This window comes from Anastrepha ludens, chromosome 6 (assembly GCF_028408465.1).
Source record: "Anastrepha ludens isolate Willacy chromosome 6, idAnaLude1.1, whole genome shotgun sequence".
In the NCBI taxonomy this organism is placed as follows: Eukaryota; Metazoa; Arthropoda; class Insecta; order Diptera; family Tephritidae; genus Anastrepha; species Anastrepha ludens.
Window position 1 is genome coordinate 84666792 of NC_071502.1, and position 27324 is coordinate 84694115.

General features: G+C 37.1%; 2 protein-coding genes across 2 annotated transcripts; one reads left to right on the forward strand and one right to left on the reverse strand.

Annotated features, from left to right (window-relative positions):
• The first annotated feature begins 20 nt into the window (after window positions 1-20).
• Window positions 21-3043, forward strand: LOC128867152 (uncharacterized). The gene is made up of 3 exons (XM_054108247.1): window positions 21-718; window positions 1168-1435; window positions 1541-3043. The coding sequence occupies exons 1-3, from the start codon at window positions 21-23 to the stop codon at window positions 3041-3043; spliced, it is 2469 nt and encodes an 822-aa protein (XP_053964222.1).
• An 18219-nt stretch (window positions 3044-21262) lies between these two features.
• On the reverse strand, window positions 21263-26737 carry LOC128867153 (uncharacterized). The gene is made up of 2 exons (XM_054108248.1): window positions 22855-26737; window positions 21263-21936 (listed from the first exon to the last, which is right to left on the reverse strand). The coding sequence occupies exons 1-2, from the start codon at window positions 26735-26737 to the stop codon at window positions 21263-21265; spliced, it is 4557 nt and encodes a 1518-aa protein (XP_053964223.1).
• Between the last annotated feature and the right edge of the window lie 587 nt (window positions 26738-27324).

Sequence of the window (27324 nt, forward strand, 5' to 3'; positions counted from 1 at the left end):
AGTATTTGAATCTAGGACATATGTCACTGGTTACTAAGAACAATCTGCGGTATTGCAAATACTTTCTGCCGCATCACTGTGTTTTGAAGGAAGAGAGCACAACTACAAAACTCCGCGTTGTATTCGATGGCTCTGCGGTTTCATCTTCTGGATACTCGTTGAACGACTTGCTTATGACAGGACCCACCATACAACCTAAGCTGTTCAACACATTGCTTCGGTTTAGAACCTTTCCAATCGCTTTGACGGGTGACATATGTAAGATGTATCGTTGTGTACGAGTCTCAGAGCCCGATAGTTATCTGCAGTGCATCTTGTGGCGTGACTCCCCACAGCAGCCGGTCAACGTCTTTAAACTTGACACAGTCACTTATGGTACAAGACCAGCTTCATTCCTCTCAATTCGTTCGATGCACCAGTTAGCCATTGATGAACAAACTGTCTACCCCATAGGCTCAAAAATATTAAAGCGCGATTTTTATGTCGATGATCTTATTACAGGCGGTGAGTCCATTCAAGAAGTCAAGGAAATTATGAGTCAAACTATAAAGCTGCTGGAAAAAGGAGGATTCAAGTTGAGAAAGTGGTGCTCCAGTAATCCTGAATTGTTGCAGACGATACCACCTGATGATCGAGAAACACTACTTAAGTTCGACGATGGAAGCGATATAACTAAAACACTCGGTTTAACTTGGGATCCTGCATCAGATTGCCTATTGTTCGCGTTCTCACCAATGCAGCCTTCCTCAAAACATTGCAAGCGGTCCATTTTGTCAACTATTGCTCGTTTTTATGACCCACTCGGTCTCATCGGCCCTATTATTTCGAAGGCTAAAATCTTTCTTCAACAAATCTGGAAAGAAAGGCTTGACTGGGATGAAAGTTTGCCTTCATCACTACATTCATCGTGGCTTAGTTTGTGTGCAGATTTTGGCCGCATACCGCAAATAAAGTTTCCACGTTTGTCAATCCAGCAGAATGGCGCCTATGAAATTCATGGTTTTAGTGACGCCAGCATCGAAGCATACGGAGCTTGTCTTTACGTTGTTCAAAATCTCGTGTAGCGCCCTTAAAAACTCTTACGGTTCCAAGGCTGGAGTTGTGCAGTGCCTCCCTGTTGGCGCAACTCATGCATGAAATAGCTCAAATGAAACTTTTCTCGTGTAGATATTATTGTTGGTCTGATTCGGCGGTGGTGTTATCCTGGATCCGCGACGAACCTTCAAGATTTCAAATCTTTACAGCTAATCGCATAGCCACTATACAGGAGTTGACTGCGGGTATGGAATGGCGCTACGTGCCTACGAAGTTTAACCCAGCTGATATTTTATCCAGAGGTGCAACCTCTAACGACCTCATTAACTCATCTCTATGGCTGCATGGACCGGATTTTTTAGCTCAAGATAAAAACAATTGGCCAAACCCTTGCAGTCAAGTCAGTCAACTCCCAGAAATGCGCAAAAGGGTGTTATTTGCGACATCTGAGTACGTTGACATAACACTCAGGTGTAAATTCATAAATTCATTTGAAAAATTACAGCATGTTTTTGGTTATATTTATAAGTTCCAAAATCGCTTGCGGCTTTCTGGACTGACTGTTGATTGCATACGGCGTGGCACAAAACTACTCCTGCGCACCATCCAAAGGCTTCACTTCAAAGAGGATCTCAAATGCCTTCAAGCCGGTCAAGGTGTGAAGGCATCTAGTTGCATTGCGTCGCTCTCACCATTCATCGAAAGTTGTGGATTGCTTCGTGTGGGTGGACGACTGAAAAATTCAGCGCTCGACTTCGAGGCGCAGCATCCAGTCATACTGCCGAGGCGTCATCCTGCCACTCAGGCAATCATTATGCATTTTCATAGGCGCAATTTGCACGCGGGTCCTCGTTCCCTACTAGCATACATTCGGCTGCAGTATTGGCCTATTGGCGGACGAAAAACTGTTTCGAACGTTGTAAGCAAATGCACTCTATGCTTCCGAGCTAAACCGCACTTAGCGGAACATATTATGGCTGATCTTCCGGAAGATAGGGTAAACTCATCTTATGCATTTATGGTCACAGGCGTCGATTATTGTGGACCATTCCATTATAAAAACGAAATACGCAACAAGCAACTCATAAAATGTTACATTTGCATATTCATATGCTTTGCCACGAAAGCTGTGCACCTGGAGCTCGTAGCAGACTTATCAACGAAGGCATTCTTAAATGCACTAAAGCGGTTCATCCTAACGCGTTGTCGCCCCACTCGTATATGGTCGGACAACGCAACCAACTTTGTCGGCGCTAAGAATGAGATGGCAGAATTAAAACGTTTATTCCTGAGCGATAATCATGTGCAAGCAGTTCATGAATTTTGTCTAGCTAATACCATAGAATGGCATTTCATTCCACCTCGCTCTCCACACTTTGGTGGGCTTTGGGAAGCGGCCGTTAAAACTGCAAAATATCATTTTCATCGCTCGGTGGGCTCGTCATTATTAAACTTCGATGAACTGCGCACACTTATTTGCCACATAGCGGCAATTATTAACTCAAGACCTTTGTTTCCACTTTCAGACAATCCGGCTGATTTAGACGTTCTAACTCCAGCTCACTTCATTGGCACTGCTCCTATCTCTACTTACGTTGAACCAGATGTCACGAAGATTAACTTTAATCGTTTGGATCAATGGCAGCGCGTATCATACTACCAGCAGATATTTTGGGCACGTTGGCATGAGGAGTACTTAACTACCTTGCAGCAGCGCTCAAAGTGGCACACACAGAATTTCGAACTCTGCGTCAACGACATAGTTTTAGTAAAGGACGAAAATCTGCCTCCTCTCAAGTGGCCCCTAGCAAGAGTCACCGAACTAATATATGGATCAGATCGTGTGGCACGTGTCGCAGTACTAAAGACTGCAAATGGAGTCATCCGAAGAGCCATCCGAAAGCTATGCCTATTGCCAAGACAGGATGAGGTTGAAAGCCAGAGTCTTCCAACGGGGGGAGGATGTTTGGTTATGCAGAAAGCAGCGCAGTCAGCGCAACCAACATAAACGATGCACTTGCCCTCTCTCATGCACTTTAACACCTGTATGTACATATATACAAACTTTTGTAAATTGCTCTGCGCAGCAATCAAAGCAAGAATATATCTACGCCCAACTGCAGGGCAAAGTCAGTCGCAATTGGATCGTATACCACGTCGCGCAGATTAATTCGAGGCGCCGTGCCGTAATTTTCTATTTACCTTAACTTCGAATATATGTATATACATGTGTATATAAAATAAATTGTATTTTTTCGGAATAGCGTGTTTTTCTTTTCGTTGAAAGAACAGTTAACGAAAATGCTCGTTGACTACACAACCTCTATTTTTAATGTTGTTTTTAATTTTTTAGTATTAAGCTCAAACACTGTAAAATAACTTATGGTTATGTGTTTGATTAATAAAATAAAATATAAAAAAATAAAATTCATATTTACTCGAAAATGTCAGCTTATCAACGATTTTGCATGTGATGGTAATCAAAATTTACAAAAATGTAGTTCCAAATTATTCAGCTTGAGACCCGAAAACGGAAAAATATAATGTCACGATCGGGCAGATACTTGAGTATGCAAACATACATTCGCAGTTTCCATAACAACATCCGATATGTAAAAGCTAACAATCAACAACTAAAGAAAGCGGAACTGAATCTCTTATACCCTGCGCATATTTTTTGAGAAGTGTATGTGAACAAAATTATATTTATTAGAATAAATGTCCTAACTTTAACCCTTAAATATAGACCTCCTAATAAAAGAACCTTATAACATCCCACTAGTGCTCTTTATCGGTCATACTAAATAAATAACTGGTGAAAAGTAACTGGAATCTATTAGTTTTGGGAACAATAAAACCATTATTTTTGCGTAAAATTCAAAAATATATGCAAGATGTTTCGGATTGTCCGATTTGGGTTAAATAGGCACGATTTTGTTGTATAATTTGTTGCCATTTTAAAGATAGCTTCATTGTGCTTTTCTAGAAGTCCTCGACCTCATTGGCGAAAAACTCTAGTAAACGATTTTCACAATATTCTTTTGATACCAGTTTCTTATCACTCAGGTAGTTTTGCATTAGGAAAATAAGGTGATAATCGCTTATGCTGATGGTGGATGCATTAGAACTTCCCAACTAAGCTCCCGGAGTCTTTGGCGAGTCACTGCATACGTGTGTGGCCTTCCGTTGTCCTGATGGAATACAACACTTCTTCTATTGGCTAATTCTGGCCGCTTCTGTGCAACCGCTCGCTTCAAACAGTCCAGTTGCAGGCAGTAGAATAGTGTTTGGTCATAATAAATGATTTAGTGTTTGGTCATAATAAATGATTCCTTTCAAGTTCCACGAAATGCACAGTATAACCTTCCTGCCCGTAAGTCCTGGTATGGCCACGGTTTGAGCAGCTTCATCACGCTTTGTGACAACAATAGTTTTCGCAGAATATTATCGTATGTAACCAATTTCTTATTCCAAGTCAGCATCCGTTTAAGAAATGGATCCATTTCATTCCCTTAGGTCCAGACTGCGTACATGGAATCCGTCTTTTTTTAGATGATAATTGGCGTGGCATCCAAACATCGAGCTTCTTTTGAATTCAGCTTCACGCAAATGGTTTAAAACTATTTTATGGTCGATCTTCAGCTCCTGGGCGACGCTACAACTACTAACATGCCGGTGAACTTCGCTTATTTCTGTGATTTTATGTACATTATCGACATTTTCTCTACTTATATTTTGATCATCGGTCGATTCTGTAAACTCTATTATTTGCCTCGATTCTGCAGGCTACTACAAAGAAGTGTATGCGAACAACGTAATAATGCCTAGTGCCCTAGTGTGTACCGGACCTAAAAAATTTCAAATGAAACAAATTTTTGTCGTTGTACATCTGTATGTGCATATGCATCTAAAAACGCGCAGATGGTTTGAATAATGCTTAAAACAAAATAGCATAGCAGCGTAAACATTGTACAACTATGAGCAAGTCCCAGGGAAAAATCAAAGAAACACATACATACACTCAAATATTTAATACAACATCGAAAATAAATACGACTCACTGTGGGAGTACTTTGGAGACGATTGTGCGGCCTACAAAAACAACTTGAAAAAGGTTCATATATGGACTAGTGAAAAAGTGACAAGTTCAAGACTGGTTACAAATGTCTTCAACACAATATGGCGCGTAGGCATAGGCGAAAATAAGCCGGAGATTTAACAAAAACTATAGTTTATTTTAATCATAGTAAAAAAAAAAAAATGTTACGACACCCCATCCATAGTTTTTATCAACAAAAAAAATATCAAAAATCTACGCGAATTTTGCGCCATTTATAACTGGAACTTTATTAAACAGAAATTCAATAGGCGATAAAACTGCATACTTAAAATTTTTCTCAAAATTCCAATTAAACAATTTGAAGTTTTTATTGAAATTTTTTGAATTTTTTCAATTTTTTTACAAAGTGGGACAATTTCAATTATATGGCTTATATTTTTAAAAGAGAATAAATAAACTAAATAAAGAAACAATAAGCGGAGTTTTCGTATATGAACAAAACGGACAACACCAAAAGAAAATACGCAAAATTGAAGCCAGAAAATTTGAACACCGTCTAACGAAACTTTCCTAATATCAGAAGAGAGATTTACAGCATTAAGGGGGGAAGCTGGTCTAGAGCGCAGAAAATGGGCATATTTTATGAATTTATTTTGACTCAACAAAGGAATCAATCGAAAATCTGTGAAATAGGTTTAATAATATAGCTTTCATGGTACAAATACAAAATTTTTCGTCTGAATTAATTTCAAAATGGCCGCTGTCCAGCAGTTCTCCTAAGGCGCCTTTTTTTCTAGTGGGTCCATTGCCGAAGACGTAAACTCCTTAATTTTTGTGCTGGATCAAAAAATAAAATTTTTTTAGTTTCTATATAACAACAGAAAGAGACGTACGTAGGATTTTTTCGATATTTTGTTTTTTCGCGAAATGGTGCACGTTTGAACAAAAAGTTACAATTTTCACTATAAAGAACGACATAAAATTGTTGATTAAAAAAAAAACTATGTAATATAAATAAAAAATCCTACGTACGTCTCCGGAGAAAGGTATTTCGAATGTATTGTCAAAATTTCGTAAGAATCGGTAAAGATTTGTTCGAGTTATGTCTTCGGTCAGTTTAAAAAAAGTGATTTCGAGAAAAACGCGTTTAAAGTTGTAAGTAGCGTTCGGGGCATACCTGCGAGGCACTGCCGTCGAATGAAAAATTTGGGCATTTAGACATTTTTGCTGGCATCCCTCATTTGGTATATTATTTCTAAGACCCTAAAGCACCTTTTAAGACAAAAAAAAATGTTTCGATTTTTTCAAAATTCTAGACCAGCTTCCCCCCTTAAAAATAGTTATATATTACTAGTTGAAGAGATGTAACCATTCTCACAGGCGATAAGTTTGTTGTAAAACATCCTTGTTCTTTTTACATGCAAATATTTTCGTCAAGCGAGCATGGCCCAAACATGGCCAGCAAAGAAGTAGCGAATCGAAGGCACCTAATGATGCCTATGCTCGTATTAATGTTTGAAAAAATTTGCTAAACCTTATTTTCCTTTGATACTTCGGGTTTCAATTTTTTATGGAAAAATGTTCACAGACTCATATTTACACTGCCTGCCATGCCTGCCATATTTCAAGAGCCGAAAATCTTCTACAGAGGACTGCACGTTGTTTCCACAAGTGTGTGCCTCTTATTTTAGCACATATGGTGGAAAAAAGTTTCAGTCTTAAAATAGGCTGATTTGCGCCGCTGTGAGCCTCAAAAAGAATAACCCACAACTTGAATTGAAGTTGAAGATAACAGAACTGAAGGACAAAAACATTGATTGGCTGTTGGCTAAGATACTTTCGGTCTGTTGAACAACCTAGGCATTTAAGAGGATTCATCGATGCAGATTTTTCGTAGGCTCATACATATGTGAATAAAATGCAATATACACACAAATGTATATATATATGCCCATATTTGTACTAGTAAACACAACAAACTGTTTACCAGCACGTGGCATCGCAAGTTAGAAGGGCCATAGCTCTAAAATTAAAATTTTTGGATGCTGTAAAATCATTCATGCATTTTCCTGAATTAGTCATGCAGGTATTGTAAGGAAGTGTACATATTGTACATATATGTTACATATGTATGTGTTTTAATATAACGGATTTTCCACTAGGGACGTACCATCCTTGAACACTTTTATCTGGAATTTTTATTATGACGTTTGATATTTCTTAATATTTGGACAATTGTTTTTAGAAGGGAACTACGAATATCCCAATTATCCCTACAGTACGGAAGGTAGCGATCACCGCATTTTCATCGCCGAAATCATGAATCCAGACATGAATGGTAAGCGATAACTTATCTCGTAAATAAAATACAAAAAACCCCACTAGTAGAGCAAAATAGGTAAAACAAGTAAAGGAGTACTAAACTTGGTCAGAACTGAAACCTCATTTAACCGCGTGCATTTTAATAAAACTTAATTTAACTGGCTGTTAATTCTTTGAATCAGGCAGACTCATAAACAATGCGAGTTATGTGCTTGAGAGCTGGTGACGGACGGGCGGACTCTTAACATATAAAATTTAACTTAACATTTTGGATTCGATCTCAATATAATTTAAGTCGGTTCTTAACGGGATAAAGCGCACCACGTGTATCAATTTCGGTTCAGTTTTATTTAGTCATTGTTGAGGTGGAGAAGTTTTCATGGCACCAGCCAATTTTTTACCTGCATCGCATTTATTTTTTTTTTTTTTTTCGTTCGTACCAAATGTGAGTAGTTTTCCTTTCTTTCATTGTAATAATGTAAGTCTATATCTATCTCGATTCCTTCATGTTACATACTTGGGCGCTTGAGCACAAATCGGTTATTAAAAATTTAAAATTTAGCATTAAACTTTTTTAAGATATTAGGAATAAGACAACTTGAAATATTGTTGTCTAATTGACAATTGTCATGAGAGATGAAGGCGGTATCAAAGAGGCTGGACACTAGGCTTTTCAGGCTCGCTCATCCAATTCCACCACATAAAAAGAAGCAGAGAAAAAAAAAACATTCGCACACAATCGTATTGAGGGACAACGGAAGCTTAAAAGGAGACTGGGAACTAAGTCGTTCCGGCTCCCAGCTACGAAAAATCGGAAGCTGAAACCTCGTCCTTTTCAGCTCCCTTCATCCACATCTATCACCGCCGAAAAAAATCTTGCACAATCGATATGAGGGATAACGAAAGCTATAAGCACTAGCACATAAGATGTGTAAACATATTGTTAGTTCCTTATACAAGAAAGATTCAATAAATAAAGAAAACGAAAAAAAACTTAAATAATAGATAAAAAAAATATCTTCTCCATACCACGTCCTTGAGCTCCAATAATCAAGACACCTTCAGACTCCCTAATGAAGTCTAAAAACTCATTACAGTTTCCACGTTCCTATTAGTAATAAGAACGGCTATACAATTCCTTAAAAAATGTGTCTACATATAGATTCAATCAAGCACGGATATTCCCATAGTAGATAGGTCTACGGCCGCCGTAGCCGAATGGTTAGTGCGTGACTACCATTCGGAATTCACAGAGAGAAGGTCGGTTCAAACCTCGGTGAAAACACCAAAATTAAGAAAAACATTTTTCTAATATCGGTCGCCCCTCGGCAGGCAATGGCAAACCTCCGAGTGTGTTTCTGCATGAAAAAGCTCCTTATAAAAATATCTGCCGTTCCGAGTCGGCTTGAAACTGTAGGTCCCTCCATTTGTGGAACAACATCAAGACGCACACCACAAATAGGAGGAGGCGCTCGGCCAAATACAAAAAGGGTATACGCGCCAATTACATATATATATATATAGATAGGTCTACATCAGAGAACTGCACCGGCTCAGTGTAAAACATTCATACGCTTCGCTTGAACAAAAAAACAGGCCTTTGCGTTCAAACGATCGAACTTGTTCAAATAAGGTATTGTCATTGTTTATTTCAGCTCAATCAAATCATGTGCTGCGTTTTAGCCTCCGATGTTATCACCAATCGTCTTCATAGCAGCCGTTTCGGGTATTTGCTCGTTCGGCTATACATTCATTTTTTTGAGCAAGAATAAAAGGGATATAGAGCCAAATGAGCCGGTTTGAACACGTATGATCCCGCATGAGTTTTTGCTTGTAACTAACGATAGCAAAGTAAAAGCAAAATTTTAAAGCAAAAACACAATATTTTCATATTTATTTTGTTTCTTAAAACTTATAATAAAACACGAAAGAAAATAATGTAAATAAGGAAACATTGCTGAAACCAACTAATCCTTTCAAATACGAAACGCAATTTACAGCGTACATTGTACGCCAACGCTCGAGTGCTCGAACATGTGCTATTTACAATAATGACAATTACTTCTTTGAACAAGTTTGATCGTTTGAACGCAAAGGCCGATGCTAATTTCATTCAATGCTGCTTTTTGTTCAATGATTAGATTTGAGCCGAAGACATTAGATCATCACGTGTTGACTGAGCTGAACTACGCGTTCGCCTGCATGAGCTGACTGCACTTGACCAAATATTTTGGCTCAATTGACTGAATGTGAGCAAGAAATTTAGCATATGAACAACTCAAGAAAACAGTGAGCCATGCAGGTCTCTGGTCTACATTCGCTGCAGACAAACCAATCCGGTGCAGATGCAAGCTTAGTCAATTACGACCGGTGAGGCAGCTTACCAGCAACATTTTGGGAGTAAGGTTAATTCGGTGAAAAAAGACAAAAACTACTACTTTCTGAAACAACCAATTAATGAAAAAAATAAAAAATCGAGGGGGGTATTTTTACAAATAAAAAAATCCCAAAAATGTTTAACAAAAAAATTAATTTGTTTCAAAAAAATTTGGGTATTTCTTCCAAAATAATTTTATTTTTAATATTTTTTTTTTGTTAAAAATGTTTTCCAAAAAAATTATTTTCCTATATATATTTTTTTTTGTTATATTAAAAATTTTTAAATTTTTTTTTTTTAATATATTTCTTAATTTTTGTTTTGTTACAAATTTTTGGGTATTTGTTTTACTTGTTGTTGTTTACTTTTGAAATTTTTTTTTGTTAAAAATTTTTGCTCAGATTTTTTTTTCACTCATCTGTTATTTCAGAAAAAATAACGACAACGTCCAAAGTACTTAGAGCACTTGCGATGGAGACAATCAGCTCGACTATGTTTAAGCTCCTCCAGGATTTACCTGTTGTGTAAAAACTATACTCAATTGGACTCCCAGAAAAGTGTTATTCAGAAACACAATTGAATGATTCTTTTCGCGCCACCTTGAAAAACGTATCAATGTAATGTTTGTAGGCAGTTCTGACAACGGTTCTTGGATCTGTAAGCAAAGTATCAATTTTATTACTGATGCACTGATTGCTAGGGTAACGTGATGGACTGCGTTCGGTCTCTATTTCGAAATGCTATGCATCGTCACAATTTTGTTCTGCGGCGTTATGAAACCCTACACCTTATGCATACATACATATATATGTACATCAATTGACGTTTCACAAGTCAGCGCAGCCCTTGACAGTTTTTAGATCAATTTTGTATACGATGGAATCGGAACTTGATTTTTTTTTAAACCGTGTAATTTTTTCTGTTGTACGCTTCACTACCAAAACGAACAACTCTCTAACTACACAGCTAAAATGTTTTTGTATTTCTGATTTTAATTACTTGCTTCGACATCTGCAACATCTGCGGTTTTTGACGAACGCCACACCCATAGGAACACACGTATGTATGTATGTATTTAGGTGTACATGTATGTATGTATATAAAAGCATATAAAAATAATAAATGCACAGATCGGTGATGGAGAAATTATAATTTAAAATTGTACCTTTTCCTTTCTAATTTGCAACTTTTTAAGGGCAAATGCACCTAAATTAAAATGGGTGCAATAAATAAGGAAGAATTTAAGTTTCTGTGAGAAAAACCCATTCTTCAAAATTGTTTTTTATAATAATTCTTCCTGTGATGTAATTACTGAGGAAGATATTAAATTTTGGCAAATTTTCTTCGTTTGTTCTAGTGACTTTTGGTCACTTAGAAAATCGCCGTTATAATGAATGTGAACATAGTTGTTGACCAACCATGACCAATTTCAAATACGGCTTACTTCATCCATCGCCGTACCAGATGGATTGCTTTTTATTGGTGTGACCAGCGCCTAAAAGCAATACTGGTACTACATTTAATGTGTAAACAGTATTTAAAAACAAAAAAAACTGTGAGTACTTTTAGGGCGCGAAATCCTCTGTTTATTTAGAAGTACATGAGATGGAAGAAATGATTGGAAAATCAAACATAAATTCTGCCTAATTATACCTACATTTTTACGACTTCACTATTTTACTTCATTCAAAACTACGCGTGCACAAACATACATACATACATTTACTTAAATGCGATATATGTAAAGCCATAGCTAAAAATTATGAGGAACTTCCATTTCACCGAAATCCAAATAGACGCCAGAATTTGATGTAATACTCTCAAGTTTAAATAAACACAAAGTTCAGTAGGTAATTCAACTCTCTTTAAATGCGTTACATATCTCTAAATCACATTAGATGGCCTACCTGCATCATTCATATCGATAATATTACATGCATTAACCTTAAAACTACAACTTTCTTCTTTTTTTGGTTCGAATTTCAGAGTAATCGTGACATTTTAAAAACTTACGTGTTGACCCAAGCAAGAGAGGGTAATTTGAAAATGGAACGTTCCCTCATTCAACTACTACCTACATTTTGTAAGCCATCAACAAGTAGTTTACAATGCCGCTACCAAATGTGCTAATTCAGATAATTTACTTTGTTAGGTTTGTGCAAGATTTTTCGCGAAGAATAAAAAAAGCAATTTCAGCAACTTCAAAAAGTGTTGCAGAAATGGTTTAAAGATGGAAATTAAAAATACTGGCAAAAATTGGTGACCACGTTTCCTGAGGTAAGTTCTGTTAGCAAGTCAATTCCCTATTCTGAAAAACCATCAACTACCAAAGGCAGGAAACCATCTTAATTTTCTAGCCCAAAATCTTCATGTTCTTATGAGGTTCAGTAAGACCGCAAATCTCCTTTATTCATAAATCGGGACCATCCAAGAGACGCCTCATCGGATATTGTCATAGTCCAGGCTTCTGCGCCGTACCCTTAGGACGGGCATGAAGAGAGCCTTAGTTAGTTTTGTTCGGCGAGAAGAGACTTTACTACTCAATTGCCTACTTAGTTCACAGCAGCACTTGTTGGCAAGAGAGTTTCTACATTGAATTTCAAGGCTGACATTGTTATTGGTCAATGGTGGTTCCTAATTAAACTAAGTATTTTACAACCTCGAAATCATAACTGTCAACAGTAGCGTGGATGCCCCAGTGCGCCGATTGCTTGTTTGACGACTTCGGTTTGTTCTCGTTCACCACCAGACCCATTCGCTTTACCTCTTTATTCTATTTGGAAAACGCAGAACTAAAAACACTGTTGTTAAGGTCGATGATATCAATGGTTGGAGGAAAGTTCTACATATAGAAGTCTACGCAAGTTTAGAAAGTCCTTGATCACCATTCACTTGTGAGTGGCCAGAAAGATTATTCTGCATATTCTTACAACATTCGTGCTTTGTCCAAATATCCTCTGGCTACTTTCTAAGCACCCGTTCGAGAGCGAGCTAATGTGAGAAGGCGAAGCAACCCAAGGTAGGTGTGCGCTAGGTTTGGGACGCGCCACGTAAAAGTCCCCGCCAATGAAAATGAAGCCATAACAGCTACGTTGATTGTTTTTCTGAAGAAGACGGTTTAGTTTACTGCCGCCACATCAACTACCTTAAGCCTAAATTGCGTCAAATATAATATATAATCCTATTGATTAGAGTTTATTGGGTAGTCCAAAAAGTATTTTCGTATTTCTAATCAAACTTCAACTTATTTTTTTTTTTATAATATATTTATAATGAACTTTATTTAACCAAATATGTACCATTTTGGTCGACCACCTTTTGCCATTTTTCTCCTAGAGACATTATTCCATCAGTGTAAAACTTTTGTGGTTTCTCGGCGAAAAACTGCGACAAGTAATTTTCACAGGCTTCTCTTGAATCCTACTTTACTCCATTAAGAGAGTTCTGCATTGACCGAAACAAATGGTAGTCCGATGGTGCAAAGTCAGGGCTATATGGAGGATGCATTAAAACTTCCCAGCCAAGCTCTCCCAGTTTTTGGCGAGACATCAAAGATGTGTGTGGCCTAGCGTTGCCCTGATGGAAGACGACGCCCTTTCTGCTGATCAGTTCTGGCCGTTTTTTTTCGATTGCCTGCTTCAATCTCATCAGTTGTTGACAGTAAAATTTGGAATCAATCGTTCGAGCAGGCTGGAGCAGCTCATAGTGGATGATTCGTTTCCAATCCCACCAAACACACAGCATAACCTTTCGAGGCGTCAATCCTGGCTTTGCGACCATTTGTTGAGCTTCACCACCCTTGCACCATGATCGTTTTCGCAATTATTGTCGTATTTGATCCACTTTTCGTTTCTTGTTACCATTCGCTTCAGAAATGGTTCGATTTCATTTCGTTTCAGCAAAGAATCGCAGATGTTAATTCGGTCCATTAAATTTTTCACAGACAATTCATGTGGTACCCAAACATCGAGCTTCTTTTTGTAACCAGCCATGGTTCAAAACCGTTTGATGATGAATGTTTAGTGCCTTGGCGATGTCATGGCAGCTTATGTGACGGTCCTGGTCAATCTTTTCCATAATTTCATCGAGTTTTTCAACGATAGGTCGCCTGGAGCGAGGTGCATCTTTCACATCGAAATTTCGAGAACGGAAGCGAGCGAACCATTATTGTGCTACACGAACTGATACAGCATCGTCTCCGTAAACTTCATAAATTTCATTGGTGGCTTGCGTGGCATTCTTCCCTTTTTTATACAAAAATTTCAAAATATAGCGAATTTCTTCATTATTTTCACTAATTTTTGAACAGCTATAACTTTGTTTTAACTTCTCCGAATTAATTTTTTTTTTTGGATAAATGAAGCTTAAAATGTCACCTTTCTAACACCATATGATATGACAGAATGTGATTGGTAGCACTGGAGATAGATGACTCAAACGACATCTATTGACAAAATACGAAAAGACTTTTTCTACTACCCAATATTTCCAATACAAGTATAATTACTGAAAAAAGGTGAATACGCAGTAAATCATTTATTTTATTATTTAAAAAATAGTCTTGATTCAATTATTACGCAGTAAAGACAAACCCCAATTTTCTTAAAAAAATTAATAACATTTTTTTTTAATTAATTAATTTTTTTTTAATTTCATATTAATTTAGTTTTTTCTATAAAAACCCCAATTTTCTTAAAAAAATTAATAATACTTTTAGATTAATTAAATTTTTTTTTAATTTCATATTAATTTACTGTTTTCCATTAAATTTGCGCATACAAAGAATTTAATTTAGGGATAATAAATATACAACATAAACGTGGAAATTTGAAAAATTTACTAAAACAGTTCATCACAAAAGTCATGGTACACCTATAAGTATAAGTCATGGTACACTAAAAACCTATACATATTTTATTGATCCGTCTATGTTTTTTAACAAAATGTCTTAGGTGGATTACCGTAATATACTATTTTCTATAGTACCTACTATTTTGGGTCCATTGTGGTACCAAAGTTTTGGCAGCCATGGTCAGCAAAGAAGGTGGCTTTTTTTGAGGCAATTTTCACCGTTTGCATAAACTAAGTTGTGGCACCTTCTTATTACATATTTAATATTATATAATTATGATATTTAGAATGAATGTCAACTAAGAAAGAGGAATACCAAAAAAAGCCACAAAAATAAAATATTCTATTTACAGGGCTAGACTGTTTCTGGGCGGAAGAGAGAAAAAAAAGCTAAAAGACGCGAGGAAAAAATAATAAAATAAAAAAGGCCGGCAGGAAAAAATTCACATACCTATTTCACATGCGTACGGTATTTGAGGACAACTTCAGAGTAAAACTAATTAGCTTCAATTTTGAACAAAATTAAATGAAACTTCACGATTTTTTTACACAAAATTAACTTATTATATATCTATTAAATAATTCCATAAAATATCCAAAGCTGGAATAACCTCCTCGATCCGAGTCTGGAAACGATTGCATACCCCAATCAAATGTTACTTATTCATATTGACCATAACGGCTGCCATAAGGCTACAATTGATTGGTAGACACACAAAAACCCATTCGACTTCGGCAGTTGCATAAGTGACTGAATAATAAATTAAAGGTTTGATAGACGTTACCAAATAATATAACCACAGTTTCTCAAAATCGGCTTGTATTTTCAAAAAAACCACATACCACAAGGAAATGATTCCAAATATAGAAAAAATATGGTTCAATCTTGCACTTTCGCTGTGTTTCCGAAGATAAAACTATTATATTAGTGAATATTACTATTTTCTCATTCTTGCTGAACCCGAATTGGGGAAGAAAGGTCTTAGGTTCTTCATACAGATACTGCGTCACTTCGTTCCACATTGTTCGCCCGGGTTTTCTAGGCAATTATAGTCTAGCAGTGGGTTGAGTTTTTTCGAGAAACTTTGCGACAAGGATGAAATCTGTTTAAAAAGGTAGACGATTTGAGTGCATTGAAGCTGTGAAAGAGAAAGCTGGACGAAGTCTTCTAAGAAGCTGACAGAGGAAGACTTCCACCACTATTTGGCGCAATGGAAGATGCGCTTGGAAGCGTGGTAAGGGATAGATACAAATATATTGAAAGTCATGTATGTATGTATGTGTGAATATATGAATGAAAAAGTAGAAGAGTACACACCAAAATTGTCACAATTTAACCGAAAACAAAATGTCTTCACTTAAAAAAACATTTCAAAGCCATATATGACAACATTTTAACTAAGCACCCCTCATTAATTTTCCACATCCGCCAGTGTGATCGTAGATACAATTTCATACACATTCAAATGTAGGTTTGAGTACATACATATACATACATACATATATACAAATTGCAATATGCACAATTGAAAACATTATTTTGTAAATGTATGAGCAAAGCACTTTAAAAATTTTTATACAAAGCATATTCGCTTTCGCCTTTCTTCGCAAATATGCCCACATGCATACATACAAGCGTATTAGTTTTTTGCTGCCACTTGCGAAACACTTTAATTCAAAACATATGTTGACAATGTGTTGTGTTTATTGGTTTTTCATTGATGCGTGTTTGCCCTCCCTTTGGTAATATTGTCTCAGACTCGAATATTTGGGCACAATTTCCACTATGTTGATATATTCGTCTGTGTCTCATGCCTACATTTACATACGCATATGCGTTCATATCTATATGACATGCAAAAAAATCCACTATTCTCGAAGGGCAATAGCACTTCTAGTAAATGAGATACCACCATTAGTTCGAGTTGTGCGTACACTCCATGGAGCCAACTTGCCAATTTTAATGCTTATTTTACGAGTAGAGATGTCCAGGCCATAGGAAGCGTCAGTCTTCCGAAAGTTTTCAGCCATGTAGTGTTGTCTCAATAAATGGGTGCTATTGGAGGAGCAAGTATATTTTAAAGGCTTTTCAGCAGAAGTCATCAGTAGTATTGATTTCCAAACATATTTTTTGAGTTCCCACTAAGTCAATTTTTGTTTCAGTATATTTTAAAATATTTTTTCCTGACTTTGGGGATTTATAAAATTTATAAAATAAAAATAAATAGTAAATTGATACAATGCCATATATTTTATATAAAGAGTTTTCCTTCGGACGCTATCTTGGAGACCACATGAATTGCATCCCAATAGAACCGCTCATATTTTGTTCCAAGAACGTATCGAGCTTTTGATACCTTCAATTGAAGTGAAGTGTATTCCGGGCAAAGCATTCCGCATTCATCGAAACAAGTGGTAGTCAGATGAGGCATTGTGTGGGCTATCCGGCGAGAGTGGTAAGATTATCCACCCGCTTTTTGTCAAGTGGGTTTGCACACATTTACCAATATGTGACCGAGCTTTATTGTATCGGAAAATCCATATCTCGTCTTTGGTCGCTCATACCGATGGTATTTGGTTTTCTGCTCGTTTCAATTTGATTTGTTGTTGTTGGTAGTAACCTCCATTATTCGTTTCATTGGTTTTAGCAATTCAAACAAATAACACCCTTCTGATCCCACCTAATACACAGGACCGCCTTCGAAACATAGATATTCGGACGGGTTGGCCGGTCTTCACTTTTGATTTTCTGCATTTTAGGTTGTCACAATGGATCCATTTTTCGTCTCCGGTAATGATACGATGCACCGATGCAGTATGTAAGACATGCAAAACTGACTTTCCATGCCTTCCGTGAATGGGATTGGAGGCAAAAGTTTACATAGTCGGAGCTAAAAAACAAAAAATGACATATGTACTCGTATGTTGTCTACCTTTGGGATGAGTTAATTTATATAGCCTAGCCCTTATTTAAAATCTTATTAGATTTTAATAAAACTTATTCCTTTTACGAAGATTTCTTAAAATTTCTTTTTTATCAGTCGCTCCTGACTGGCACTAGTATCCTTTGAAAAATTAACAAAAAAATGCATATTTTATATTAGCCAACGTTGTTCAACTGCAATGTAATTAATTTCGTTTCACGTATGTCATATTTCCTGCCGAAAAGATTTGAACAAGAAAAACCTGTCGGTCCAAATAAAAACATCAAATATCAAGTGTTATATTCATCAGCTCAAAGGTTGAAAACGCAATCCAAAGCATACGTCGGCTAATGTTCGGTTTATGGGAAAACCAAATTTAGGAAAAATACATAAAATTTGAGCCATTACCGTATACGAGTATTAAACTTGATAACTTTTCCCGAGCATATGTTGTGGCGATTGGACACGTATAGAGGAAAATGTGTGGGACGATGTGATTTTTCGGTCAGTTGTATGAAGTGCAGAAGTTATCGTCACATGCAGGTTCATAGCTCTTTGTAATGTCGAGTGGGGAACTTGTCACGTTAAGTGCATCTACTTTGAATTTAGCATACTTTTTTGTATCGCTCGTAAGGCGTTGTTTGTAAGTGTTTTTAACACACTTTTATTAGGTCGGGTTGTATGTATGTATGTATGTATGTATGTAACGGAATCTTTGAGCTTAATTTTCACTGGCTTCTAAACATCTGATCGACTTGAAATTTTGCACACCTATCAAGGACCGATGACAATGCAATAATTTGATAAAAGTTTTCCATTATCCTTATTGGGATTGCCAGGATTAATATTTTCTGTTTTTACCTGTGGGCAAAAAGTAAGGTGAATTTGAATCTTTGAATCTTTTTTTTAACACACTTTTATTAGGTCGGGTTGCATGTATGTATGTAAGTATCTATGTATGTATGTATGTATGTATGTATGTATGTATGTAACGGAATTTTGAGCTTAATTTTCACTGGCTTCTAAACATCTGATCGACTTGAAATTTTGCACACCTATCAAGGACCGATGACAATGCAATAATTTGATAAAAGTTTTCCATTATCCTTATTGGGATTGCCAGGATTAATATTTTCTGTTTTTACCTGTGGGCAAAAAGTAAGGTGAATTTGAATCTTTGAATCTTTTTTAACACACTTTTATTAGGTCGGGTTGTATGTATGTATGTATGTATGTATGTATGTATGTATGTGTGTATGTATGTATGTATGTATGCATGTAACGGAATCTTTGAGCTTAATTTTCACTGGCTTCTAAACATCTGATCGACTTGAAATTTTGCACACCTATCAAGGACCGATGACAATGCAATAATTTGATAAAAGTTTTCCATTATCCTTATTAGGATTGCTAGGATTAATATTTTCTTTTTTTTACCTTTGGGCAAAAAGTAAGGTGAATTTGGTTGTAAAATGAAAAATCTTTTTTTATTCTTGTAAATCAGTTTCTCAGGCTCCCTCCACGAAATAAGTTCTTCATCCCGATTACTTCTTTATCACGGCCGATAACTGCATAGCTTTAGACTCACAGTCGATAAGAAAGGAATTAAATATTATATAACACGAATATATCGAATCATTAATTCACTGACTGCAATGATAACAATAATTTTCATTCATAATAAAAAATAGTTTAAAAAAAAAAAACTAAAAAACACGCTTTTTTGCTAATCGAACTAAAAAGTAGAAAATAAAAAATAGTTTAAAAAACTAAAAAACACGCTTTTATTTCTAATCGAACTAAAAAGTAGAAAATAAATTTTAATGACAAAGACACCTATAATGAAGTAATAGCGAATCGAACAATCAGTCATAGTCAACTACCTCAGAACAGAATTATAACAAAAATTAAGATACAAATAGAATAATTCAAATTAGAGTTAAAAGCGTGGGATGCATTTTGCTTCACTTTCATAACCCTCTGTACATAGGTAGTTGCCAATAGAATGATTGTAATATTTACTATATCAAGCATCCCACGCTTTTAACTCTAATTTGAATTATTCTATTTGTATCTTAATTTTTGTTATAATTCTGTTCTGAGGTAGTTGACTATGACTGATCGTTCGATTCGTTATTACTTCATTATAGGTCTCTTTGTCATTAAAATTTATTTTCTACTTTTTAGTTCGATTAGCAATAAAAGCGTGTTTTTTAGTTTTTTAAACTATTTTTTATTTTTAAAGTAAAGATCTATGACAAAATTCCTGCAACAATTCATAGAATAACAGCTGAGTAAAATGTTACTCAAAATTATAATAAACCCTGCACTTTTCTTTTTAATAGGACAAATGGAACTAAATTTTATCGCAAGGGTAAGGGCAAAAGCGCTTAGTAAAATCTATAGTAGAGAAGATTAAATACTCACCTACTAGGTATCTACATCAGAAGTCTTGCCGAAAACCTTCAATTCACAAAAGGTAGACAAAGCGTTGAAGATGACACTGCTTCCGTATAATCATCAGCATCAACTAATGAACAATTAATCATCATCGAAGATTTTTAGGTTAAAAAGTGTCGAGTGACCATTAGAGACTTCACTTATACTCATAATAATTCACCTAGAGTTTTTTTCATACTCTTTCAAACTCACTAATAAAAGTGAGATCTCGTTTAATGCCAAAAACACACAATGCACAAGCTCACACTGCATTGGTCCTTCAGGAACATTTAGGCAAAATCTTACACCGTGCGACTTCTAACTATTCTCTAAGTTCTAGAGGGAGCGGTATACTTTTGACACAATTGAGGAATTAAATCCGAAACACTGCTCCTTCAATGATTGCTTCGAGGATAGGAGAAGCCATTGGCATAAGTGTATCAGGTGGTAGGTATTAAATTGATGTTGATGAAGTAGATTTAGAATAATAAAAAAATGTTGGGAATTCTTTACATTTTAACCACACTTTTAGAGCAGAATGTTTGAAGCTGGTTGCAGGGCTTGGAAGATTTCAAAATATTGGAGATAAATGGGAATATATGGTAAGAGGTTGTCGACGATCGAAATCACATATATTTAAGACCTATAATAATGGTTATGAAGATTGGTTTTTATCTCCTCGAGAATATTTCACAACGTTTACTGGTAAATTAATTATTTTTCAGCGCACTCCGAAATGTATTATTTCCACTTTTTACTTTCTATGGAAAGTACGAAAAATACTCGCATAGGTAGATGGTAGAAGGTTATTACGTTCTAAAGAAATTATACTCGCAGTATTCAGAATCTTGTAGATTACTATGCAGTTTCATTCATAAAGTGTAAACTTTAATCCCCTAAACAAATTCAGACGTTAACCTTTAAAAGTGATGAGATGCATAATATCCCTGTTGTTGTAAAGAAAAGAGGATTCTAATTTTTAATAGCTTCTTTGATTGATGCTTTAAAAAACCTGTAAAGGTATTTATTTATTTTATTCTTTTAGTTTTTACATATTTTTTTACAATTCGTAGTTTAATTATATTTCAGTTTTTCTTTACCTTAGTTTTCCTCTCTTATTCTTTATTTCTTTCAATTAGGCCTTATATGTGTCCGCGAGCACCGATAAAAATGAAATGAGCGATATAAAAGAGCAAAGCTTAGTTATAGTGACAAGTCATAATTTCGCACAGAGTTGCTCTATTTCGTAAATTTTTACGGGTTGCTTAAGTCGGCAACAATGTCCCCCCGGTAAGCGGACGAATCTTCGGAGCTTGCCTTGTCTTTGCCGATGTCGAGCACTGCAAGCTTTACTGCTGGTCGTTCTAAAACACCTTGCCTCGTTTTTACTTTAGCACGCCTTACTTGTCCATCTTTTGCCATCGTTGTTTCGACGACTATACCTTTTAGCCAAGTGTTCCTTTCTGCGTTTTCATCGACAATCAATACGATGTCACCCTCGCTTATGGGTTTCACTTTTTCAAACCATTTACTGCGACGTGTAAGTGATGGAATCATTTCACGTACCCATCGACGCCAGAATAAATTCGCAAACATCTCGCTTTGACGTAAATTCATTTTTAATCTAATTTCTTCAGGTTTACAAAACGGCTTGGCTCCATTTGAACTACCCAATAAAAAATGGTTTGGGGTAATCGGTTCCTGGTCTTCATAGTCGAGCGATAGATATGTCAGCGGTCGAGAATTAATGATCATCTCCACCTCCAGCAAAGCCGAACGTAAACTTTCATCAGAGAATCTCTGCGACGGCGAAATCTTATACAGCACTGCCTTTGTTGTTCTTATTAGGCGTTCCCATGCTCCACCCATGTGAGGTGCAGCTGGTGGATTAAACTTCCAGGCGATACCTTTGTGAGCAAGTTCACGTTCTACGATAGAAGCATTCAGTTTAAGCAGCTCGTCTTTTAAAAAGCTATCTGCCCCGCGAAAATTCGTACCGTTATCGCTATATATTTCAACAGGGCAGCCACGGCGAGCAATGAAATTTCGCAAGCACATTAGACAGGAGTCAGTACTTAGAGAATGGGCTATTTCTATGTGTATAGCTCTTATTGTCAGGCAGGTCAGCAATACTCCCCACCTCTTCTTCGCCTTGCGGTTTTCAGTAACTAAGATCGGCCCAAAATAATCGATTCCAACATATGTAAAGGGACGAGAATATGCGGCAAGCCGGGCTGTTGGTAATTGCGCCATTTGTGGAGCTTGCGGAGCGGCGTTCGCGATTTTACATACTTGGCAATTTCGCCTCACAGCTTTAAATAACGATCGCAGTTTTGGTATAAAAAACAATTGTCTTACCTCATTCAAGGCTGTCTCGTGCTGAATATGGTAAAAGCGTTGATGATAGTGATCTACTATAAGATAGGTTACTCGATGACCAGGTGGTAGAACAATGAAATCACGTTGAGGCTGGTCGCATGACTGAAAATATGTTGCCCTATTTTTCACGCGAATGAGATGCTCGTCGTCCATATAAACTTGCAGGTTTCGTAGCGGACCAGTTTTACATACAGGCTTACCAACTTTAAGCAATGACCAGTCATCAAAATGTTCCATTTGGATTGTCTTAAAAATAAACAGTTTTGCACGCCGAAAATGACATGCGGTTAGATGACTGCCTTCCGATGTGATTTGGAGCCGTTGTTTAAGTTTTTCGATGTAAAGCACACAGTTTGCTATAGCTCTATATAGTCGAAGCCAATTCGAAAAATATTCAAAGTTGATATTTACCTTTCGCACGTTGTGAATTAGAAGCTTAGTTCGAAATTCGCTAGGGTTCACCGTACCCAGATCTTCTTGTTCCGGCCACTCTTTAGTAGGTAAAGTAAGGAAAGCGGGACCATTTATCCACTGATGAGCTACCTCAATGCAAGGCCTCGTTTTCGTAGCAATATCAGCGACATTCATTTTTGTTGGTATCCAACGCCATTCACTGATAGCAGTTGCTTCTTGGATTTCAGCGATACGAAACATTACAAATTGTTGAAATTTACGCGGATCACCATGAAGCCACTTTAGAACGGTTTTTGAGTCGCTCCAGATGCAACGTTTCTCAAATTTTATATGATGTGCTTCCTCAACCATGTTTGTTAAACGTGCACCAATTACCGCAGCCTGTAGTTCCAGTCGTGGTATTGAGAGCGGGCGCAACGGTGCGACCTTTGCTTTAGCTGCCACCAACCTACTGACGACGTGACCTCCAGCTTCAATACGAAAATATGATACGGCTGCGTATGCATTTTCACTTGCGTCTACGAACGTATGCAGTTGTACTTTACAGTCATCCTCGTAAAGGAGTGGAGAGTAGCAACGCGGTACCGACACGCTAGTAATAACGGGAATGTATTCAATCCAAGTTTTCCATTTCAATGAAAGTTCATAATTTAACGGTTGATCCCAGTCTATTCCACTTCGCCAGATATCTTGAATAAGAATCTTTAGATACGAAGTTAAGCAAGCTACTAGTCCCAGCGGATCGAAAACTGACATGAGCACTTGCAATACTTCTCTCTTTGTAGGGACGACCCTGTCCGCGAATACATTGCGCTTAAGCCGAACAAATTTGAGCACGTAGCTGAATGTATCGGATTTTGGTTCCCAGTACATACCAAGTATTTTTTCGAAATTTATGACATCCTTACTGCAGTCAAATGATTTAAGTTGTGGCTCCCCATCTCCATTAAGCGCTGCTAAAACATCTGGCGAATTGCTTGACCAATTACGCATGTTGAAACCACATTTAGAGTGAACATCTCGAACATTTTTTGCCAATTTGATAGCTTCGTCGACGGTTCGAGCCGAATCAATAAAATCATCGACGTAATGGTGATTCTTTATTGCACACGCTACCTGAGAATTTTGAGCAGCGTGTACCGAAGCATTTAGATTTCGCACGTAATGCGCTATACATGGAGAACAAGAAGCACCAAAACTTAAAACGTTGAGCCTGTAAACGTTTATCGGATCATTCATGTTAGTACGCCAGAGAAAACGCTGAGCATCTGCGTCTGGGTGTCGTAACTTAATGCGGTGGAACATTTCTTCGATATCACCGCATATTGCGATTCTACCCATTCGAAAGTTGAATAATATATTTACTAGTGGAGTTAACATATCTGGCCCTTTCAGTAAGAAATTGTTTAGGGATACATCTCTAGATTTTGCGGCTGCATCCCACACAAGTCGAATTTTATTTGGCTTGTGCGGATTGCGGACAATAAAAACCGGCAAATACCAAATTTTGTCACCACGGTCATTTATAGCTTCGTTCGGTAACTTGGTCGCATAATTTTTCTTAACTAAGTTGTCAATTTGTTCCTGCATATTGCGTTGTAGTTCAGGATTGCTAGATAACTTACGTTCCAGACACTTAAAGCGACTAAGAGCTGTTGGCAAGCTGTCTGGCAATCGTACATTATCATTTGACCACAGCAAGCTCGCGGTGTACTGACCCTCATGCAACTCGCAGTTACCCAAAATTTCTATGGCTCGTTGATCTTCCATTGAAACTGGATTTACCTTTGGCACTGAAATTCCAATATTTTCATTCAACATGAAAGACTTTACGAGTTCATGCAAGTTGTTATCGCTCTCGCAGTCGCATTTATGTAAGTTTAATCCGTTACCTTTACTCTGATTATTACCGCCACCAAAAATTGTCCACCCTAATCTGGTTTTCGCCCCTACGGGATCTTGCCATCCACCTTCACGTATCTTCTGTGCCATTATCAAATTGGGGTTATTTACGCCAATAATTAGCTTAGGAACTATGTCAATAAAGTTTGGCAAGGGAATGCCTTTTAAATGTGCATATTTTGTTTTCAATTGGTCAGCAATCAATGTTGATGATGACATATTTAAGCTACTAACCGTGTAAACACCTCGGAGTGGATATATTTTCGCACCTTGAATATTACCTGAAATTCGTAAATCGAGCCGTTGCGAATCAGCTTCATATCGGTTTATATCTCCAGTCCAGTGAATGCATAGAGGATCGGGAACGCCAGCCTCACCCAATTCATCTGCAAGTGTTTGATCTATAAGTGTTAGTGTAGATCCATCATCCATAAACGCGTATGTGGATATTGTTTTATTTCTTCCATACAAAACTATCGGTAAGATTCGAAAATATGTGGTGTTGTTGCTGGAAATCGAACGGTGGTTATTCAGCATCGTTGAAACTTCACTATTTTTGTTAACATCAGAATGAAGGAGCCTGTGGTGACGTATTGTGCAGCTATCCACCCCACACGACTTGTTACTCCAGCAGCGGCGAGAGTGTGTTCCCAAACACTGGCGGCATAGATTTTTCCTCTTAACAAAGTCCCATCTCTCATTCATAGTGAGTGCTTTAAACCGGTCACACTGAGGAACCTTATGCGGGTTATTACATACTGCGCATCTGGGCATAGATTTTGCTTCTTCGTATTGTTTTAAAACGGCATCAGATTTATGCGTGTGCAAATGAGCTTCACGCTTGTTAAGTTTCTCTGAGAGTGATGCCGGATTCGTAACACGGCAAGCTGCTTCAGCCAATGTGGACAACCAGGTAGAAAAATCTTCCAAGCAAGGGTTATTCATGCCAGTTGAATAAATTGCCCAGTTAAGTTTTGACTCCTGAGAGAGCTTCTCAACGAATTCCTGCAATAGTAATGGGCTGTTGAGGTAACCGCTTAGTTTGCTTGCATGAATTATTGCTACTATATTCTTGATAGCAAATGCAAAGTCGATGAGTAGATCAAGTTTACCCTTAGGCGATGGTAATTGACGCGCCCTATCAATAAGTACTCTAAGTATTTGCTCAGGACGTCCAAAATACATTCTGAGCGTATTTATAATATCAGGTACCATCTCCGGTAATACCAGTAAATTGCGCACGACCTCCCTAGCCTTACCACGTAGACACTTTTGAAGGCGAACTAAATTCTCATGATGAGAGTAACCAGCCATTTGTGTGCTCTGTTCATATGCACTAACAAAAATATGCCACTCTTGGGGGTCACCGCTAAATACCGGCAAGTCTTTTGGCACGCATTGCCGCGCTGCAAACTGCGAAGTCGTCAAATTACAGGTTTCGGCTGATTGACTTGCGAATACCTGATTTGGCGAACGTGCTGTACTTGTTGGTGCTGTGAACGTTGTAAATATGTTTGGCGAATTACCGTTGCAGTCTACATGTAAGGCCTGACTACGCTCTGCCGCAGTCCGCGTCGACGGCTGACGTGGTGACTGCATAACCGTATGTACCGGTACCTCACGCGCTGGACATATGTTGGTTCTGTTATTTTGTACAGGCTGCACTGGAGTAGGCGAAAATGCTGTGTTACCGCTCACATTAGTTCCACACATTTTGGTGGGGCCAATAACACATGAACCTTCTATTTCCTCGTCTGCATCTTCTGCGTTTAAAATGCGAAATTTTTCCCGTAAGTACTCTTCTCTTAAACGCATGGTCTCTTCTAGTTGCTGTAAACGGAGCTGTTTTTTTCTGCTATGGATTAGCAATTCTTGTGGTGCGCTGAGACTGCCACCGTCGCCATCTAGATTTATTTGTAAATTTTGATCTGCAGGCGGTGCAGGACTAGTGACGTTATACTCACAATCATTTTGCACTACAACTTCTTCAGCCATTGTGTTTAGCGTTGCTGGAGCACCGTTTAATTCCGCCATCATTTAATAAGGTTTTTTAAAGATTTTGTTGTAAAGAAAAGAGGATTCTAATTTTTAATAGCTTCTTTGATTGATGCTTTAAAAAACCTGTAAAGGTATTTATTTATTTTATTCTTTTAGTTTTTACATATTTTTTTACAATTCGTAGTTTAATTATATTTCAGTTTTTCTTTACCTTAGTTTTCCTCTCTTATTCTTTATTTCTTTCAATTAGGCCTTATATGTGTCCGCGAGCACCGATAAAAATGAAATGAGCGATATAAAAGAGCAAAGCTTAGTTATAGTGACAAGTCATAATTTCGCACAGAGTTGCTCTATTTCGTAAATTTTTACGGGTTGCTTAAGTCGGCAACACCTGTTCTATTTGCCATATTCCGTTGGCGCAACTTTTTTTTATTTCTTTTTATTAATTATAATGAAAATTATCATTTTACAAGAATCTTCTCCAAGTAAGAGTCATTTATTCGTCCCAAAAATTATTAGAAAAATATGCAAATAATTTCATCTTGCAATAAGGCTATTATTAGAAGGAAACAATGTTTTTGATAATTTTTGTAAGATGTTGCTGATGGTTTACATGCCAACAC

Coding starts and splice junctions, on each gene's coding strand:
- LOC128867152 (XM_054108247.1), top strand. CDS start 21: ATGTCACTGGTTACTAAGAACAATCTGCGGTATTGCAAATACTTTCTG. Junction 719..1,167: donor CCTGCATCAGATTGCCTATT/GTTCGCGTTCTC, acceptor TTTCTCGTGTAG/ATATTATTGTTGGTCTGATT. Junction 1,436..1,540: donor GGCCAAACCCTTGCAGTCAA/GTCAGTCAACTC, acceptor GAAAAATTACAG/CATGTTTTTGGTTATATTTA.
- LOC128867153 (XM_054108248.1), bottom strand. CDS start 26,737: ATGGCGGAATTAAACGGTGCTCCAGCAACGCTAAACACAATGGCTGAA. Junction 21,937..22,854: donor GCCGGAACAAGAAGATCTGG/GTACGGTGAACC, acceptor CTTCTATCGTAG/AACGTGAACTTGCTCACAAA.